This window comes from Perna viridis, chromosome 9, assembly GCF_037379345.1.
Source record: "Perna viridis isolate PV_CMFRI_1.1 ecotype Kerala chromosome 9, ASM3737934v1, whole genome shotgun sequence".
Classification (NCBI taxonomy): Eukaryota; Metazoa; Mollusca; class Bivalvia; order Mytilida; family Mytilidae; genus Perna; species Perna viridis.
In genome coordinates this window covers 18627592-18649833 of record NC_142453.1, presented here as the reverse complement: position 1 = coordinate 18649833, position 22242 = coordinate 18627592, and the positions used below count along the sequence as shown (strand labels likewise).

General features: G+C 32.2%; 1 protein-coding gene and 1 long non-coding RNA gene across 6 annotated transcripts; one reads left to right on the top strand and one right to left on the bottom strand.

The window, feature by feature from the left end:
• The first annotated feature begins 251 nt into the window (after positions 1–251).
• Positions 252–21663, top strand: LOC148607181 (alpha-1,3-mannosyl-glycoprotein 4-beta-N-acetylglucosaminyltransferase C-like). Of its 5 annotated transcripts, XM_088546668.1 has the most exons (7): positions 502–630; positions 2409–2468; positions 5077–5142; positions 5999–6098; positions 13422–13486; positions 18174–18276; positions 20492–21663. In XM_088546668.1, exons 4-7 carry the CDS (start codon positions 6011–6013, stop codon positions 21643–21645), a joined length of 1410 nt encoding a protein of 469 aa, XP_088402794.1. In that variant the 5' UTR covers positions 502–630; positions 2409–2468; positions 5077–5142; positions 5999–6010; the 3' UTR covers positions 21646–21663. The 5 variants fall into 5 exon arrangements, with proteins under 5 accessions (XP_088402795.1, XP_088402792.1, XP_088402796.1 ...); XM_088546667.1 differs by lacking the exon at positions 5077–5142; XM_088546666.1 differs by lacking the exons at positions 2409–2468; positions 5077–5142 and having other exon boundaries at positions 281–630.
• On the bottom strand, positions 6303–12784 carry LOC148607182 (uncharacterized). Its single transcript, XR_015915440.1, has 2 exons — positions 12394–12784; positions 6303–7980 (listed from the first exon to the last, which is right to left on the bottom strand). It is a non-coding gene; the product is annotated as an uncharacterized LOC148607182 (long non-coding RNA).
• Positions 21664–22242: the final 579 nt, after the last annotated feature.

The following is a 22242-nucleotide window of genomic DNA, read 5'->3' as shown; positions in this document are numbered from 1 at the left end:
GAATGCGTGTGTCAGTATATAAAGACTGTTTATCGTTTACTGATAATTATCTACTTCGAATATTTATATACATGTAAATATTTGAACCTTGCGATTTTTAATTAATTTTAACATTAAAATGGAAATATTTTGCAACCCATATTTCAACACATTCTGCTGTCTACAAAACGTGTATGTTAAATAAAAAAAAATATTAATTACTACGTATCTTGCTAGGATAGGATAAATGTAACAAGTACTGGCGGAAGTATACTGATTGTTTATTGTTTGTTTGTTTGTTTGTTTGTTTTGTTTTGTTTTGTTTTTTTTTATACATCCAACTGTAATTTTCACTTGCAAAGTATTAATTTCCATTGTGACATTATTTTCTTTTGAACTTTTTTTTTCTTTTTCCTCGTAATTACTTCATGTTGCTTTGTTTGCTTATCTGATAGTATGTGACAAAAAATATTTTGTGTAATTTGATATATTTTCTTCTATCAATTTACGCACACAAATAACTGCTTAAAGGATTTCACAAATTAAAGTGAGAACCATCCAACTATGACTAGATGTTTGAATGGATGCATGTTTAGTCTAGAGATTGTGTTAAACACACCCAGTCTGATGTTTAATATTAGTCGATTAAAGGTAAGCAGATATTATTAATTAAATAGCTTTTATATTAAAGTGGGTTCATATTATTATCTCTTATTAAAAGTTCACTGCTTTTTAGTCTATAATACAAACTTGCATTAGTCAATATATGTATTATTAGTTATATCTAATTTAGAGTAGTTTTGCGTGTACTTATTTCTCAAACCAATACGCAGACCATCATTATCTTTTAAGTAGCACTCCAGCTAAGGATCATGCAAAATGAGATTCATAGATAAAAAGCCTACATATTTTTATTTTTGATATTTTGTTTGAAATGTCATAGTAAACAGACATTAACATGTGGTTTTTCATATAACCTATGCTCTTAGGAGATAAAAATTGTATAGAATGCACTGTAGATTTCAAAATGAAGGGAGATAACTCTGTAAATGACGCTCAAACAATAGAATCTACTTGATTTTCAATGTTGAATATCTCCTAAGAGCAGGCAGATTTGAATGAATAATTAAACATCATGTCGTAGTACAGACCCATAAAACAACTTAATTACAAAAATAAAAATATGTAGCCTTTTTTAGGGTGTATCACATTTTTCAGATTTTGCATGATTCTTACAAAGACAGCTTCTTCATCAATAAACGAAAAATCTCACAAAACCAGCGATGTTCTTTCTTCACAAATCACATGAACCGAAACCCACAAATAAGACATACTTTATTTTACATGTTGAAGGGTGTAATGCAATTTTTAAAAACATTTGAAGCTAGCAATCCTGTTTATCCCATTTCCCATTTAGAAAAAAAAAATGATATATTAAATTTCTTTACCATTTTAAAAAATTACATATCAGAATTTTTGTAAAAATACTTTATTACGATTTTCACATTCTTCCTCTTGACAATTCCCACTCCTCGTCCGAATTTCCATTCACCGTCTCCGTATTCCATAGAATGAAAAGTTTACTCAGTTTAAATACTATACATTGTAACCTTTGAACCACTTAAGTTTCATTCCGACATGTTGAAACAATCTTGATAATACTCAAACAGAGAAAAAGGTGTACATTCAATATGAATTATGTACTAGACACTACATACCACCCACTTTAAAGAGGAAAATTTTATTAATATCGAAAGATACATGTAATAGATAGCGACACTTCTCAACCCAATACGAGGATACTGTACATAACTACTGACATTCTTTAAAAGCATAATCAAATTTATAGTTGTTAGCGACTTTTGTTTAAGCTAACAAGTCTTGTTATAGTGTTTTTTTACGTTGGTTTTACATGTGATATAGTACCAAGACTCATGTGCAAAATATGAGAGTACTGTATTTGTGCATATCTTTTGTGCGCACAGTAAAAGTTAAATTTATCATCTATTTTTAGATGAAATTTAATTGAGTTATACTGTTAAGGGATGACAATAGACATGAAGTTTAAGTACCACTCCAGCTAAGAATCATGCAAAATATGATATATGGTTGGAAAGCCTATGTATTTTTATTTTTGATATTTTGTTTAAAATGCTTTAGTAAACACAAATTAACGTTTGGTTTTTCATGTGCTCATAGGAGATAAAAATTGTATAGAATGCACTGTATAATTCAAAATTAAGGGAGATAACTCTGTAAATGACACTCAAATACAATAGAATCTATTAGATTTTCAATGTTGATTATCTCCTAAGAGCAGGCAGACTTGAATGAATAATTACACATTTCATAATATAGACCCATAAAACAACTTGATTACAAAAATAAAAATATGCAGCCGTTTCTGGGGTGTATCACTTTTTTTTCAGATTTCGCACGATTCTTACAAAGACAGATACTTAATACTCGAGTAGTCGGTCATGATATTGGTGAGTACTCGTGTACTCGGATACAACTTTATCCTTAGTAACAAATACTGACTTTCGGTGGGATGTGCTATTTTTGTTGTTGCCTTTTATATACAAATTAAACTATGATGATATTGCCCTTCATCTTAATGGAAAACATACAAATTATCCCAGAACGCAAATTCAAAAGCTATAACATTGGCATGGATATTACTCTCCAATGATCTGTAAGCAATTGTCTAAAACCACAGTGTCTAAAAACAGCATTTCATAAAAACAATATTTTTTGTGTCTTTATATATACTAAATATGAGATAAGTAAAAAAAAAAAAAAAAAAAAAAAAATTAATAAGATTAATAAGTCACAATAAGTCACAATCTCTATCATATGTTTCAGGGGAGTTAGCAACAGTTTATTACGATTTGTGATATAGTTTGTCCGCAAAAATTGAATATTGAACATTATTTTATCATAAATTAGACAATATGAGTATTCATTACATACTGATGACGTTGATAAACTTGATGGCTTCTGATATAATGATCCATGTAAGTGTTGATCTGTGTATAAACATCTTGACAAATCACTTGAGTGAACTGTTTGTACGTTGTTCATTTATTATAAATTATTATTACACAGGGGAATTTTGCGCAAGTTATTCAGGAACTCAAACAAGATATTTCAGAGGCAAACGAGTATCCGAGAACTTAAATTGCACTTGAGTACTCAACTTTCTGATAGAGTACTCGATTACTCGTTGCCATCTCTAGATATACTATTAACAAGAGGCTCCCATGAGTCTGAATCGCTCGCCTGGTTCAATTTTTGCTTTTCAGGTGCATGAACTGTAGGTAGAACGGTACTATTTCTCATTATTTTCGGTTTGCCTTTTGTGTACCCTACTAAAGTAAATACTTCCGGACATTGTGATTGGACAAAAATGTTTCATTAATTCCAGGCTCTAAAACAAGAACAAGAAGACATTGATTCTCTGTCAGAGTGATTAAAGGACGTGAGGTCTTTAATTTTGAAACGAATGAAGTTTTAAATAGGTCAATGAGTACCAAGGTTATATCAGTTTTCACAGACCCCGATGTAGCAAAAACATTGTTTACTATACATGAAAAGTATGTTGTCGTACCAGAAGACAAACCCAAAATGTCTGCAAAACGTTTATCATCCAATGTTTATTATCTGAGGTAGACATATAAAATATGTAAAATAATAATATATAAAATACAGAGAAAATAAGAACAGTGATAAGACCTATACTGCTACCACACTCTCCAAAGAAGAGATTATGGAAAACCATAAATCTGTGCTATTTTCTTTTGGTCTCTCTAGCAAGGACGATGATTGGATTCATAAACAACGTTTCATAGCTGGATCTGCATAATGTACTACCAAACCTCTTTGAAAACTTTTAACTTCTATACTCACAACTGTCAAAGAGGGTCTGCAGTCCTTTCACAACACTTGTTACTCCCGTAGTGGTATTATTTTTCCACAAACGGTCGGTATTCCAATGGGAACAAATTGTGCTCCTTTACTTGCTGACTTATTCCTTCACTCTTATGATGCTGACTTCATAGCTGATCTGGTCCGAAAGAAAGAATATCGTTTAGGTAGATTCTCTGATCCCAGTTTCCGCTATATAGATGACGTATTATCTTAAACAATCTTAATTTCGGGATTTGATACATCGCATCTACCCCAAAGAACTTGAGAGATTCAGGATACTACAGATACTGTGAAATCAGCCTCATATCTTGACCTACACTTAGGGATCGATGGTAAAGGAAAAGTATTGACCAAACTTTACCACAAACATGATGACTTTACATTCAGAATTGTCAACTTTCCTTTCATCTGTGGCAACATCCCTTCAGCACCTGCGTATGGAGTGTTCATATCACAACTCACACGTTATGCCAGAGCTTGCCGAAACTACGCAGACTTTTTGTATCGCGCTAGAACTCTAACAAATAGGCTTCTGGAACAGGGTTATGTTGCTACAAGATGAAGTCATCACTACCGAAGTTTTATGAACGTCACCATAAACTCGCGGATCGTTATGGTGTACCCATCTGCATCATGAAAACCGAGTGTTTCTACAAAAACAGAGGACGCTTACCCTACCGGTGCACTTGGTCCATGCTCCCAGTTTTTACTGGAGTCCGAGTTGCTCATTTGCTTTTATTACTTTGTATGTATGGTTTTAGTTACTTTATGTTTTTTATGTGTATGTCTGTTTTCCATGTCTGGTCTTTGTCCCTGGATTACATTATTTTGATTACCGCTATAACCTTGGTTCCCTTGATTGCTCTCTAATATTATTATACTTTTTTAAAAATGCATTATATTTTTTGAAAACCATTTTATATAAATATTACGACTTTTAAAAATTTTTGTGCCATTGACAGAAAAAGGGGGAACTTAGACCCCAAACTTCATCTGCTTAAAAAAACTTAATAATCGAGACCGTTATATGAATGAATATAATTATATGATATGAATTTGATCACAAATGTAGTTAAGGAAATGAAGACATGACTAGAAAAAAGGCAGTTTATAGTCATTGTTTTAAAAGGGTGATTTTTTAAAACGTTTTTCTATTGTCGCCTATAGGAAATAAACAGTTCCTATAACAAAGAGTTGTATGACAAATTTGAATGGCTGTAAACAAAAAATGAGGTAGGACATATCATAAGAACCATTTCATCGCTGAAAGTTCGTTTTTATCTAATATAGTTTTCAAGATATTGGCTGAAAATGCTAAAAACATTACTTTTTCACCTTGCAATGGCAATATATCTAACATATTTTGTCGAATACAAACATTTGTAACTATTATTATAATAATTACTTCAGAAATTACAAATATCACCTTCTATCATATTTTTCAAGATAATGAATAAAAACTGTAAAAAATCTCATTTTGCCTTTCAGAGGAAATAATTCTAACAAGGACTAATTTCATAATGTGCGTCTTTATTTCATATTCAAAAGTCCCGGTGACATAAATGTTATGTTATGCCACCTATTAAGGCTTTTACTGTATAACTAGTCAGACAATCACTCTGTATATGTCGTAATTTCACTTAACGAATACATAGTTTCACAAAATTAATAATGGTTAACGGCTTATGTCTGTACCGGCCTTTTTAATGTATACTAATAGCAGGAAAAAGAATAACTGTTTTCTATCTCAATTTGGATACTAAAAAAGAGGTTATAAACAAAATAAAACACGTAATTGTCATTGTGATTCAGTCCATTTTATAGTAAGTCTAGTTTAGACTACATTTATTGTACATTCTGAACAGTCGTTTTCTCTTATGTTCTGGTTTGTATGATGTTATCAATATTGTTTGTAGCAACAAAGCAACATAGCATAATTTTCACAAATTTTATTGAAAATTTGACTTCTCATGAGATGTGTCATAAGACATGGATGATTTGCTTCAAGCATAGATTTAAAATAATCCTATTTAACATTTATCTGATTCAGTTATCCCTAAAATTTGCTGTATCACATCTTTTATTTCAGGTGCTCAGCGTCATGTGGAGATTTAGGTGGAGAAGTTTGTACTTGATATCTTTTCTGCTGATTCAGTCAGCTCTGCTGTATATTGAAGTGGATTGGAAAAGTGAGTATAAAAATAGACAAAAAATATCAAAACTGGTCGGAAAAATATTTCATAAAAAGACAAAATTTCAAATGGAGCAAAAAAGAAAGTTACAGTTTGTTGTTACTATAGAAACAGTCGATCAGTTACTGTACTTCGAATATAATTACGACTATCGTTCAGTTGTTGATATGAAGACGACAAGTGATAAAATAACACTATCCATTAAATTTAATAATTTATACATTATATATATCACAAACTCATATTTGAAACATTTAAAATAGGTAGAAAAAAATTGATTAATATGTAAAAGTAAATACTATAGCTCTACATTACATAATATCTTACTTTTCCCAGGGTCTCAATCAAATTGTCAACAATGAATCACTGAATGAAAATTAGCTGATGTGTAAAATTTAACTTCATCAAGCCTCCCTCGCAAAGTCTTTCTTTAAATTTATTTCATAGGGCATCAATCAACAATTGATAACAAGAAGTTGAACATTAAAAGTAACTACAGCTGGTTTATAATACATATTTAAGTCACCCCTTCATTTCGAAATGTTCCAATCAGTTTCTGATATAGTAATTTACAATATATTTTATTGGTATTTTTAGTACTTAATTTGTATTCTCAAACAACAACGCGTGAAAGCTTTTGTTCTGACCACAACGAGTTGGCTGTATTAAAATATGTAATATTCAAAATGATATTTTAGTCTTGACGTTTTATTATGCATTTCTTAAAGCAAATTGATAAAACCAATTATTTAAATCGTATGGGTTTTTTGTTGCCCTCGACGATTGCCTGATACTCCACGTCTGCTTAAGTAACGAAAATCGAGTTATATACATAGTAAATGGAAAGGCCAAACACCGAGCAATAAGCTGAAAATATAGAATAAACCATTATATTTCTGACTTGGCACATTTCATAAAGAAAATGGTCTTGAGGCTAGCTAAATTCCCACTTCAATAGTACTAGTGTTAAAAAGTTTCGGCGTTAGTTTGGGTTGCGCACGCACAGGTCAAAATTGGTAAAACAATAGATTGAAGAGTCATCTGAACTAGATCATAATATATAATATATTACACGAATAATCTTTTTAATATTCTTGCAAAGGCCAAAAATCAATTACAAACTCAATGAGGAGACTATTGGTGGGGCAAATGGTTTAAAGAATATTATGGAAATTAAAGTTTGTTTTTCCAACGAAAAAAAAGCCCTATGTTTTAAGATATGAATTATCAAAATAAAGGTATTCTTTACAGATTTAAAGAGATTTTATTTTCTAGTTTAAATGTTGATAACAGATTGAGAGTGCCTATCATAATCTACTTAATTCGTTACAATTTTCCAAATTGCATTCGAGATAAAACTATCTAGATATCAAGTTCAGTAACTTTTACTTACATGTACGAAATCAACATTTTCAAAAGTATGTTCATCCTTAAATATCCTTAAAGAAGGAAAATGTATAAAAAATGGAAACCTAAAACATAAATAAGGATACATACATTACATTTCTTCAACAGCATTGAGAAAATATTAAAAATTGTCAGTTTCTGTGTGAATCAGGCATGGATGAAACATGGTATGAAAAAAAGACCCGCTATAAAAGTGTATTCTGAACCTTTGCATCATTAAAGTCAATACAAAAATATAAGTTTTTCAATATTAGTTTGGTAAATTGAGTTACAATTTCATTAAAATACATTAAAAAGAACATTTCAAGTGCAGACAGTTCTGTTAAAAGCCTCTGAACCAATCCAGTGAAACAGTGATCAAATAATGTTTATCTGTGAGTTGATTTCTTATGAAACGTTGTGAAGTCAGCTCCATGTAGCGGCGTAGAATCGAATTCTGTTTGTTGAACAGCCGCCGACAAGTCGGTTCAAACTGTAAAATATTATTCAAATGAAATCTTTTTTTTTTACCATCGGACATTTTGTCGTAAAATTATATTTTTGTCGACGCAGTCAGTATAGTTTTGCTTTTTACCCTTCGAGCTTCACGACGCGTTTCCATGGAAATGAAAGTCACCTGCTCGCAATTATGTTTCCCGATTGGCCAAATATTGATAATTTAGTTGCGTTCGAATTTAAAATTGTATCGATAATTGAAATTGCGTGCCATATGTTATTTCCTGAATAAAATGTAGAAAATCAGAACTAATTTTACTGTGTTGGCTATCATTTTTTTAAAGATAGAACTTGTTTCTTTTTTCGATGGAGCTGTCTGCATCGTTTAAAATGCGTTTTATATGTTCAATTTTCCTCAGGGCTTGGTTGTAGGGAAGAAATCTTGATATCACAGCTAGTAAAAAAAATGAAATAAGTAAAGTATACAGGTATTATTAGAAACAGTAAAACGCGTGCCGTATCTAATACTACATGTTATTTTCAAATATACTTAAACATTTAACTGAGCCCTGTACAGGTCAGGGAGTCAAAAGAATATGCCCTGCGGGAGCGCTAATCTTGTCGTAGAAGGCAACTAAATAGTGGTCAGAACCTTGGCCGGGGGCTAAGGCGCTTGGCCCACAAAGCAACTCGGCTGTGTGCCTTAGGTGGTGGAATGTGGTACCCCTGGCATGCTACATGCTGGGTTTGTCAAGCCAAAACACGGAAAATATGGTGCTACGTGTCGGGAAGATGCCACGTTCCTCCCACGTGAAAGAACCCTGCTGTTGTGGTATTTGATAGGAGAAGCAACCTTTACGCCCCGCCACAGGAGGCTTTATTGCTTGATTCTACACTCTCTACCTATTTTAGTGGCAAACAAAGTTAGTGGACCTACTATTCTTGTGTCATATCCATTTCCCATTTCAATATTTCATGTTCATTGTATTACCCATTTCATGTTCATCGCCCGTACATACATGCTGCTACGGCGTTATACAACAATAATCAAAATATCAATCAATCATTTAGTTGACGTCACTAATTTTAAACAAATATATATAAAAAAAAACTAAAAGGTTGTTAAACTACTTTAATTTAGGCGGTAAATATACTGAAGTTATCAAGTTACATCAAACAAAACTGATTAATGAACCTTGAATCAGAATTAAAAGAGTGCATTTAAACTAAAAAAGAAAGTTTCTTTTATATTGCAATTAAAGCAAGATAATTTAACTTGAAAATTAGGTATGTCTATTTTTGAGATCATGAGTAAATATTTCAAAAACGCTTAACGCATAGGTCGAATTTGAATACTATTCAGACAAGAAATACTTCCCACACTATTAATTTCTTTTGAGAGAACCCATCATTGCCTTTGATATTTGTACATTTTGTTTGCAGCAAGAAACTAAGTGAAATGATTCATAACATTTTTAATACATAATCACTAGATGTAGCTATGTTACACTGCTCTCCATGAAGAAGCATTCAAACAGGAGATTTATGAAGGAAAAGGTTGCATAACTTCGTTTTTATATGTTCTTTTGGAATGCTTTAGAATTTTAAAAAAAAAAAGTTTAGATTCATTCTTCTTCCAATTATAAAGAAATATGTTTTTTATATAATTATTTTTCTACTACTTGTCCTTCTTTTGGATAGATCTTACAAAAACAATTATAGCACTTATAACATCTATCAAGTAAATTGAATTAAGACACATATTTCCATGTGAGAGATTAGTTGCCGGTTACAGAATGAGGTAAATTTAAGGTTATTGACCTAGTTCGAATTAAGAATAATTTAAACATTTTTCTAAAAAATGAATATAACATAGCATACGTATAAATGACTAGAGTGAACTCTTAAATAGCAATTGATTGTTGATTAAAATGATAACTGTATATGGTAGAAAAATAGTATATGCAAACAAATATTAAGAGGAAATTGAAAGCCCGAATGAAAGTTTGAAAAAAAATTGATAAATAAACTTACCGTTATCTATACAATTCAAATTATTGGTATAAAGAAAAATCCTGCAACTGCCAATGTATTGAAAAGACAAGGATGAAAAAGGGGACATAACAAATTTTGCAACGAGTTGTGGGATTATTCAGTTTCTATAAAAAATTGCTGCATCGGATCGTTTTGAGAAATTATCCAAACACGAACTTACAAATGGTATCATACGCATACTGCCTGCAAACGAGAATGTTTATACTACATTACCGCACGAATGAATAATATTTTCCCAGACGAAGTGGAAAGGATGGAAATGCAATAATGAACATTATTATGAAACACTTAAGGTAAATAATACCTATTACGTGGAACATGTTTTTTTCTGTCATCGTTCAAAATTATAAGGACATATATGTAAATTCAGTTAAATAATAGTGTTTAAATGATGTAAAAGTAATATTTTCATAATGTTTTATAAAAAAAAAATTACTTCAAAATGTGTATGGTAAAGTAAAAAATATGAAATGTAAAATGTCTTTTTCAAGGGGAAATATTTGGCTGGAAAATGTTCTATAGAAATGAAATGGGACTAGATTTTTTTTTATATTTACTAGAAAAAGAGTTTGGTTACCCCATTTTTTAACAGATATCATAGAATGTCAGTTATTCAATTTTTTTAAAAGTTTTTAACATTAAAAAAACATATTTACCAGTGTTTAGTAGTATGCAAAATATTGAAAATTCCGTACGGAATCCTTATAAAATGGTGTAGAAATTGCCTTAATTAAGGCTCAATTATCTCGAAATCAAGTAAAGTGATCTTTAATTTTACATTAAAATTCTGAAGTATGTTTATTTAAGGTTAATCTATCTACTAGAAATATTAGGTATGATCTACCATGAAATAATATACAATCTTTATAGCATGACATTAGCTTAAAAAAGAAACTGAAAACGTTTCACTCAACTAGAAGAGATCATGCAATAATATTATCATAAAGTATAAAGTTTCTTTCTCACAGTGCATGATCTTTTTTAGGCCATTAAAGGTAGAATAACATGTTTTTTTCTGTATGTTTTATACCGTCTTTTTTAGTAATCAAAATCCGTTTAATACTGAAATTATTGCTATTTTTAGTTTTTTTATGTGAATCCAGTATGGCTGACCTTTTTAGATTAAGAGAATAAATAAAATATTTTTGGTATAATTCTGCAAACATGATGATGGTAAGATGTTACATCATGACTTTCAACCAGCCGAGAAAAAAATTACTATTACATAATTTTTCCCGACTTGAGCGTCTTAAGACTTGAAAATCATTTTTCTGAAGATATCTATTTCGATAAAACGGTTTACTTACATTTCAAGTCTTTTATACGCATTTGTAAAGCAACATCTGTTTTTATAATTTGAACGCTATATAACTATATACTCTTTTGATTACCATGATTGGTTAATTGATTGATTATTGTTTAACATTCTATGGTAGATATTGGAAACATTTTCCGGACAGGAACGATTGCCTTATCGAACAGACACAAATTTATACTAGTCCGACACGCTGAATAGGATCATTATTGTGCAAGCTCACATGAACAACATGATGCATGTATTCAAGCCATCTCACTCGAACAAATAATTCTAACTCTGAGCAAATCAGATATCACTGTATCCACTTGGATACCACGTGATTGGCAGATACGCGGTGACTTCCAGTTTTAAAGTCTTTGTTGTGACATGGCTGAGGGTCAAAACATCGATACACACTCGAGACGCTACCCTGCGTACACAGAGGCGGTTACTTACCGCATAACTGTATTTGACGCCTTGTATTTATATCAAGGTTTTTATTGCAGGATAAATATGCTTACTGCATTAGGAAGCGGGGTTTTATTCAATATAAAATCGATATTCAAATAAGTTTGAAATGTGTCCCGCAACTTGCCAACGTGTTCATTTTAATTTTTATAGGAACTTTGTGTGTTGAAGCTTCTGAAATAGATAGTGAACACAAAATTACCAAACCGATAAAATCTAAGCAAAATTCAAAATAAATTGTCAAATGAAAAAATATAAGAAATGGCGATATCAGAATAAAAACCAGAAAGTTTAAACTACCGTAATGTTCCTGACTTAATACAGGCATTTCCAAAAGGAATTACGAGTTTTCTTCCAGGTTTTATGGCTTATCAGTTATAGCTCACACCGCTTAGCGGTATGAACTCTACGGTTATTACATGTACTCTCTGAATTTCCCTTAATGTTCTAACGGAAAAAAGCCATGTCCCGGAAGTAACAAAAAGCGATTGTCCTTGCGGAGGTTGGTTGAACGTTTCAGTAAAAATAAATTTATATTTTCTGATAGTTTTCGAGTGTTTCTCTATTTTATTTTAACTAATTAAAAGAAGTGAATATGATTTTGCTTTAAAAACACGTGAATGTACATACGTGTATCTTCGCTGTTCCATTGTCGCTGTTGTCAGGAACTTAACCCGCCTTGGAAAAAATATAACTCCGATTACATTATTCAAATCGAAGCATAGCTTTTCTAAGATAGCAAAGGCAATCATTTTCTTGTCTGGAATTTGAAGCTGTCGTCTGAATTTTGTTTATGTCACATGATATGTTTAAAATATTTCCACCATCCGTTGAGAACTGTAATATTTCCGGTATCTGTACAGATTGATTCGACAGGCCAAAACCTAAACGGATGTCTCTAGAGATGCCTTTAAGGAATAAAATGTGTAAAGTGATATAAAGTAATCGACCAGTTTGAGAGCGAGGGGAAATGGGGTATGGTGTTGGAATGTTGGAAATAAAAATATTTTGTCAAGTTATTCATTTATTAAAAAATACTTTCCCATTAATTTCAAATAAAAATATCAATTTCGCTTGCTGATTAAATATGAATAATAATATTGCATTTGCGAAGCAAAATTTTTCATCCGGGTCGACACCCCTCCTTTATTATTTTAACGAGACTCACATAGACGGTACATGTATGGTAAAGTTCACGGTGATCACTGATTTAGGCAATGCCTACGCAATATTAATATCAGCAATAATGATGATTTATAACGTTAAATATGATATAAGCATATCGCTGATTTCAAGAGCTATGTCTTTTACCCTAGGTTGACCGCCTTAAGTACAAATGTTTGTAATTCAACTATATCTACAGTACATTTATGACAAAATTTTATTAAAAAAATAGCGATAAAAGTCTTCCTTGAATATTAACACTTTTCGCTCGTCTCAAGTGGATATTTTATATGAATGATAAAAAAGCGAAAATAATTGTTCATGTCAAAGGTATGATTCGTGTTTTGTTTTCCATTGTAACAGGCAAAACTAGGACATAAGATTATTATAAACAAAAAATTTTAATGTGAACTTTAAACTTTCAATCAACTGTAATGAAAATAATCCGTGCATTAATGAGTTTACCAACTGGTGTAATTGGTGCTCTATTACAGGACATATCAGTTATGTAGATTTTAACCACAGAGGCTCTTATCTCAAAAACGTATCGCATGAAAAGGTAAGAAAGACAAAAGTAAATTATATTGTTTGTAATATATGCCATTTGATTTCTTTTAACTTGAAAAGAAAAAAAAACATATTGACAGAAGTACATGTATCATAAAGGAATGTTTTGTTTGAAGCGCATTCCTAGCGTAGATCTGGTAGAAAAAAAAGCAGTATTCTTATTCAATTATTTTGCTCAATATTCACATCTTATGACACTTGTGAGAAATTTTATTATTGGTTCATTTCATTTTTACTGCTTTATTTCTCAGTTGAATTGCAAATAATAATCAACGGAAACAAGATTCATTCTAACCTTTACACCCGCCGAGTTGCTCATAAAACGTCTGGGTTAGAAGATAGAGGAAAGGAAACCTATCACACGTTGAATAAATCAGTTTTCATGGTGCAGATGGATACACCATAACGATCCACGAGTTCATGATGACGACCAAAAAACTTATGTAGTGATGATTTCATTCTTGTAGCAACATAACCCTGTGCTAGAAGCCTATTTGATAGAATGCTAGCACGATACAAAAAGTCTGTGTAGTTTCGGCAAGCTGTGGCATACCGTATGAGTTGTGATATGAAAACTCTATACGCAGGTGCTGAAGGGATGATGCCACGGGTGAAAGGAAATTTGACAATACGGAATGAAATACGCGTTTGTCGTATAGTTTGTATTTAATAGTTTTCCTTTACCACCGAGTGTAGGTCAATATAAGAAACTGACTTCACAGTGCCTGTTACCTTTTACATAAAGTTCTTTGGGATAGATGCACTGTATCAAATTCCCGTATATAGAATTGTTAAACGATAAAACGTCATCTATACAGCGGATAGTGAGATTAAAGTTGAAATTATATCTACCGTATATACAGTTGCGATCACTTCTAACCTCTCTTAAATTCTGTCAGAATCTGTCAGGATTTCTGTTATACGAAAGCGGATATAACAGAAATCCCGACAGGGTCTGACAGGGTCTGACAGAAGCTGTCCTGGGTCAGGACACATTTTGCCCTATTCCCTAACAGATCCTGACAGGGTCTGACAGAAGCTGTCCTGGGTCAGGACACATTTTGCCCTATTCCCTGACAGATCCTGACAGGATCTGACAGAGGCTGTCCTGGGTCAGGACACATTTTGCCCTATTCCCTGACAGATCCTGACAGGGTCTGACAGAGGCTGTCCTGGGTCAGGACACATTTTGCCCTTTTCCCTGAGAGATCATGACAAAAACTGTCCTGGGTCGTAACAAAGAAAAAACGAACAGCTGTTCTAAACTGTGATACCCCTGGACAGTTCCTGACACTAAAGCATTCTATTCTGCGTGAAGTAATTTAGAACAGGGAGTCCACGATTATTAAAATGAAACCGTGTGACTAATGTAAATTAGCTAATCCGATTAGGAAATAAATCTTGATTTCAAAATTTACATTGAATTTCCAATTATATATATAGAGCTCGTCGTGATCATCATAACACAATCACTCGACCGTTGTTCATGTTTCAATTTCCATTAAACACGGTCCGGTCTATCATCGTTCAAAACTTATCATTGTTTGCATGCTTTTAGATGTTTGGTACTTTTAATAACATAAGGGTCACAAATTATTCTAAAAAATTGACAATTTTAGCATTAAATGGGTGACTTATACCTAAGTATTTCGGTGGGAATGCTTCAAAATGCCACTTTTAGCAAACGCATATAAGTGTGAACACTTCCGATTTCCATAGATGATCTTTCATGAAGAAGATGTAGAAATTAAAAATGTGTCGACTGTGTCAGCTTTATTTCAGTAAAACTTCTGCAAAATATATGAGTGCAAGCAGTTTTATTTTTGATAACGGTCTAAAACTTAAACACAACAATCATGTGGGTGACTCTAATACATATATTTCTGTAAAAATTCTTCCAAATTTTCATATTCCAGCATATGTGTTAGTGCCCACACTTCTGATTTCTATGAGGGTCTAAACTGAATGACTAAATGCTGAATTGTTCAATATAGATATGATGTGGTGGCTGCGACATATTAGTTTGAGTAAACATTTTTTAAAAATGGCATATTCTTGCAAAATACATAAGTGCCCACACTTTAAATTTGCTTGAGGGTCTACAATTATTGACTTAAATGCTAATTTTTTTTCAATATAACTGTCATGTGGTGGATGCGACAGATTAGTTTGAGTCAAAATTCTTTCAAAAATGTCATATTCTTGCAAAATATATGAGTGGCCCACTTTTAATTTGCTTAACGGTATAAAATCATTGACTAAAATGCTAATTTTTTCAATATAACTATTATATAATAGCTTTGACATAATAATTTGAGTCAAAATTCTTCAAAAAAGTCATATTCTTGCAAAATGTATAAGTGCGAGTGCTTTTAATTTCCACGAGGTTCTAAAATTAATGACAAAATTTGCTAAATTCTCAATATAGCTATCATGTGGTGGTGTGACACATTAATTTGAGTCAAAATTCTTCAAAAATGTCGTATTCTTGCAAAATGTATGAGTGCAAACCTACAATTAATGACTAAGATGCTAATTGTTTTCAATATAACTATCATGTGGTGGCTGTGCCATGTCATTTTGAGTCACAATTGTTCAAAAATTTCATATTCTTGCAAAATATATGAGTGTGCACATTTTTAGTTTCCTTGAGGGTCTAAAATAATTGACTATAACGCTATTTTTTTTCAATATTACTCTCATATAGTGGCTGTAACATATTAATTTGAGTCAAAATTCTTCAAAAATGTCATATTCTTGCAAAATGCATGAGTGCGAACATTTTTACTTTCCATCAGGGTCTAAAATTAAGGACTAAAGTGCTATTTTTTTCAATATAACTATCATGTGGTAGATGCGACGTGTAAAAATGCCATATTTTTGCAAAATGTATAAGTGCGCACACTTTTAATTTGCTTAAGGGTCTAAAATTAATGAATAAAATGCTAAATTTTTCAATATGACTATCATGTGGATGGCTATGACACATTTGTTGGGAACTGTCAGGAACTCTTCTAATCCACGTATCTGTTCTACCCAGAAGAGTTCCTGACAGGAGGGTGTCAGGACCCATGACAGAGCTTGTCCAAGATCCTGACAGACCCTTACAAGGTGTGTCTCGGGTCAGAACAGTTTCTGACAGTTTAGAACTGTTCTATGACAGCGAATCCTGACAGGATCGGAGAGAGGTTAAGAGTGATCGCAACTTTATACGAAAAAATGCATCAATAGTCCAACATGCGTTAGATATAGAAAAAGCCATTCCAAAAACAATCTTGTACTATATACATTTGTTTTATCAATCTTCATTTCTAAAGAATCAGCAGTTGATTTACAAACTTTAAAACTCTCAGCAGGTTTTTTTTTATTTTACCATCTCAACCGTACGAAGAGGCTCTTTGAAAACAAACTTTATATAGTATATGTTTTTTTTTTTTTTTTTTGTCACTTGCATGATTGTTTCAAAGGCTAGTTAACATTTACACATTTTACACACGCAAGCTATTTTTGAATGGTCCATTTATTTATGCCAATAGTGGGGTACTAATGTAATGTCGTTGGTCTGATTGATACGTCTTGTCAACTGGTTCTTTTATGATACTTACTGTAGTTTATGGTATTCCATAAGTGTAAGTGTTTGTAAGAATCAGGCAAAGTGGGAAATATCAGAAACATGCATATCAAAACCCCACCGATCAATATAATTTCACTGTATATGCTTTCTCTATTTGAAAAGACTATTATTTGACCTTTGTGTCGCTAGTTTTGCTCGGAAATTTGTCAATCAAATGATAGAAAAATGAAGTTTTTGACAGAGTTATCTGCCCTTGAAATGTCCATTTTCAGTGCATTACAATGAAATTACAGCTCAATGCACCATCATGATATGGAAAACATTGTCTTTTTTCATTCTTATGGTGCAAATAGTCAAATTACACTATCAAATGAGGGTATTTTTATACCATCTTTCACCTACTGCCTGATTCTTACAGAGACTGTCACTTGATATTTAAATTTATTACGTCTCCATAATGTTTGAAAAGCTTCTTTTATGATGACTTTGAGATGAACCTATCCAAAGTTCAAAGTGATCATTGCTTGTTCATTCGATTATCAAATTTATTGCAAACTCCTTCACATTTTAATTAGTTATCACTTATAATGAACTCGGTGACTTGTTAAGATCACACACTCAAATGTTTTGTGGTATTTAAGTGCAGCTCTGCATCAAAACCGAGCAGAAGCTTATGATAAGGGATGCATACAGCTACAGCCTGCCCTGATGTATGAGGGTTTCCTCGTCGTTCAATAAAGATCAATGATTACGTTCTACTGCAAAAAAAGTACAGGAAAATTTCAGAAATTTTACACTTAACCAGCCAAAAATATTTCAAAATATATAGCAGATCCAATGAAAAGAATATAGGAAGAATAGTTTTTAGGACGTATCAAATGTATTTGAACAGTTTCATTGACTATCGTGAGATATGATCAATCATACCCTGTCTGGTTTTTAGACAGACCCATACTTTTGTTCCACACTTTAATATACTGTAGGACAGTACTTAAACAAGAAATCCAGAAATTCATTCATAACACGCATTTAATTTGTATCAAAAGAGGTATTAAATGTAGTTCAAAACAAATTATTACAACTATATTTCCATTCTCTTCTTCAGATAAACAAACGACAATTGTTTCCACGGTTTAGTTTGAATGATGTTGATCCTCATTGGACGGACAAAGTTGTAGTTGCTGGACCAGGAAAACTAAATCCAAAGCGTAAGAAAATAACTTTAGGAGGTTTGCTGCTCGTCTTCAGTCATGTGTGTCAGATTTTCGGACTCCTCTTATATTATCCATTTCAGTCATATATGTTATTGCACAATGACCACCATTTTTCTTTTCATTTTTTATTTCAAATTACACATCTTTAATTGTTATTTGTCAATTTTCATGAAATCCTTGTTATTTCTTTTTGGATTTTAATGGAAAAACCTACCGCTTATGCTACATATCTCCATGGCATTTTTTGTCAATATGTTTGAAATTAAATATATATTTGATCAGAATTATTATCCTGAAATATACGTGGTGATGCCTGATGACTCTTAAAATCAACAAAATCTAAATAAATCTACCGTTGTCTCAAACCAGATTTTCCTATGTAATTCTTATATTTTTATGAAGAACACATTTTGAAGTGAATGCTTTAGCTGTAGCATATTTGCATTTTCATTTCATAAAAAATTAAGGAAGTAGACCTTGGGTAAAGGGACACAACTCTTACAAATCATTGGAATGTTTGTATTTACCATTTTACATCAATCTCATGTAAGCATTAAAGTAACTTGGATTAATTTCATTCTGTTTCAACGAAAAGCTTGAAAGGCTTTGGTGAAATTGAATATAATACAAACATATCATTGATTTCAAGGGTAATGTCCCTTGCCCTAGGTCTACCTCCTTGAACTGTATAATGTGGTCAAGTTGTCAATCTTGTCTCCCGTTTTACATACAAAGAAATAGAGGAAGCTAGGAAGCCCTTGAGGAACGTATTTTGCAAAAAGTGAAGCAGCTTATGTAAATGTGCACATTTTGGTATTTGCTTTATGTGAAATCATTGTTTACAATATGACTGTTGTTTATGTGCTGTATAACATATTTAGGCGGATCTCTGTTTATCATCTTGCAATTCCAAACATACGATGTATTATCAGTGAGTAAATAACGTTGGGAATTATGTTAAACATATCTTTAAATCAAATAACATTTAATAAAAAAAAGAAAAATATGTATGGTAAATTTGTCAACATTTATTTTGAAACGCCTCTTTCAAGGGGGGTAATTGGCGGAAATATGTTTAATAAAGTGTAATTGTAACATTACATTACATTATGTAATATCAAAAGAATACCAATTCGAAGACCCGCAATTTTCTGTTAGAAATATGAAAAAATGCAAGATATGTATACGAAATTTCAAGAAATTCTATATACCATTTTAATATACGTAGTGTGCGGAATAGTTTGTTTGTTTGTTTGTTGGGGTTTAACGTCCGAGCAGCAATATTTCAGCTATATTCAGATAATGAACATGAAATGGATGATAAAATGAACATGAAATGAAAAAAAGAAAGGATGGGTCACAAGGATAATAGGGTCGACAAATTTTGATTGCCACTGAAAAAAAAGGGGGGTGGGTAAGGTTGGGCAATTTAGCCTCCTGTGGCGGAGCGCAAAGGTTCCTACTCCTATCGAATACCACAGCAGGGTTCGTAAACGTGCGAGGAACGTGGCATCTTTCCCAACACGGTGCACCACTATGGTTTGCGGTCAGGTTTTCCGTATTATAGCCTGACAACCCCAGCATGTAACACGCCGGGGGTACCCCATTCCACCACCTGGGGCACACATCCCAGTTGCTCTGTGGGCAGAGCGCCTTGCCCCCGGCTAGGTTTCTGAGCACTATTTAGTCGCCTTATACGACAAGCTTAGCGCTGCTGCAGGCCTATTCTTTTAACAGCCGGGCCTGCACGGGGCGTGCGGAATAGTTAAAACTCCCAACAACATTTACATAAAATGTAAAAAAAAAATCTTGAATTAAAGCTCATTTATTTTGAAATCAGGTTCAGTGATCTTTGTTTTTATATTACAATTTTACAGTTTGTTCATTCGAGGTTATCCTTGAGAAAAAATAGAAAAATCTGTTGATAAAAATATAAGGTATTATTATGACACTACCTTGTAAATTGTCGTTAAAAAAACAATTTTGATAAAAAAAATGTTCCAGATCTTTTGTTTATAATTTTTAGAAAAACAAAATATTTATCAATCTTTTTTTAGATCTTTTCTTTGACAGAAATTTTGTTATCAGAGTTTTACAATACAAGTCTTGTTTCACAAAGCATATAATACCATTCCTTGTATCTTCTTAATGATACGTTCACGTTACATTTGTGATATTTACAATATATATATGGGCAATCTAATTTTAGGGTATCTCACAGTTGGCTTTGTGACAGCAAAGCGTCCAAGGAACACGACATATCTTTTCAAGACTCTCAACTCGTTAATGACGAATGCTGACGACTCAGACCGTAAAGAAATATGCATTTTGATACTAATGGCCGAAAATGACGGTAAATGGAAAACTGACGTTTTAAACAAAATAAATCAAACGTATCCAGATGCAATATCTACCGGAACTATTCAAATACTTCAGACATTCAACTGGATGTATCCAAAATTATACAACCTTACACACCACCGGCCTTGGCATTCGAAATTGAAAGTTTCGTGGAAAGCAAAGCAAAATATTGATTTCACGTTGCTATGGTTATTCGTTAAAAACCTTGACTTATCGCATTATTACATTCACTTAGAAGATGACGTAATTACTGTCAAAAATTATTTCAAAATCATTCGTATATTCATCAGTAGACTGAGTCGAAGATGGGCATGCTTAGAATTTTCATGGCTGGGGATGATAGCAAAACTGTATCATACATATGATTTGGAGATTTTAGCTCAGGTAGTTGCACTTTTTTACGAAGAACAACCAGCCGATAACACTTATATTTATCTTAATTCATTAATGTTTCAAACAAGAAGGATAGTTCGAAAACCTACCATTTTTCAACACATTGGTTGGACGTCATCGCTAAGAACAAAAACTTCTAAGATAAGCGATATATTTTTCCTTGGGAATTTCACGAAGAGGTATAAAGGAGACAATCCACCTGCAGATATTATAACAACTATTTCAGACGAGACCGCTTCTCCGGAAGTGGCATATCTTAGCGATATGGGTTTTTATTGGTCAGCAAAACGTGCTCTACAGGGTGAATACTATCGAGTTAAGTTTAAACGACCCGAGTCAGTTCGTAGAATTGTTGTTGTATCTGGAAAAGATAAATTTCCTAAAGATATATTTCATAATGCTGTTTTGGAAGTAAGCTATACACTGAATAAAACTAATCATTGTCTCGATTATAAAACTTTGGGAACGTTTTCAAATGGTTTAATTGATATTAACAATATAACTGAAAGTTCTGGAACACAGAAAATGCATTGTTTTCAAATTAGAGTCCTGAAAACCCAATCACCGTGGATTTTAATACAAGAAATAGCAGTTTTTCTATGGCATTAAATCACACTCTGTACATTATGTGGTTATATAATTCGGATGGATCTTCTCTTACCGCTATTTAAATATGTCATTGAGTCTATACATAATTTATGGTAATACGATCGTTTCTTCTCAAAGTACAGTTGCACTGAAAAGGCTCAGACTGAACTATTATACGAAATTTAACAAAAAGTAACACCTCTCTGTCGTCACGAGTGTTATTAAAGTAAAGTAGTAGGATACTGCATGACTCATATTCGTGCACATTCATGGTAAGGCATATACATTCGCAAACTGAGTCCCTTAAAAATGCAGCAATGACAGTTTTTAAAACAGTTTTTTTTTTATTTTTTTCCTAAAGCCGTAAAATAAGTCATTTAATACACCTGTTAAATTTCATGCAATACCTTTATATATTATTCCGGTTAAAACATAAATACTATAGAATTTGCACCCGTGCAAATTGAAAAATTAATGTTGACATCTAATACCTTAACAAAATGGCTGCCAATTTGTGATTAAATTGCCATTGCTCAACCTTAAAGATAAATTGACACCAATCTTTTTTAAAAGGTTTAATTACAACTGACAACTTCTAACCCAAATTGAATAATGCTT

Bases quoted from the DNA above. Each gene is read 5' to 3' on its own strand.
- LOC148607181 (XM_088546666.1), top strand. From the start codon at position 544: ATGACTAGATGTTTGAATGGATGCATGTTTAGTCTAGAGATTGTGTTA. The intron at 6,099-13,421 runs GTGAGTATAAAA...GCTCTATTACAG, and splicing joins TATTGAAGTGGATTGGAAAA to GACATATCAGTTATGTAGAT. The intron at 18,277-20,491 runs GTAAGAAAATAA...ATCTAATTTTAG, and splicing joins AGGAAAACTAAATCCAAAGC to GGTATCTCACAGTTGGCTTT.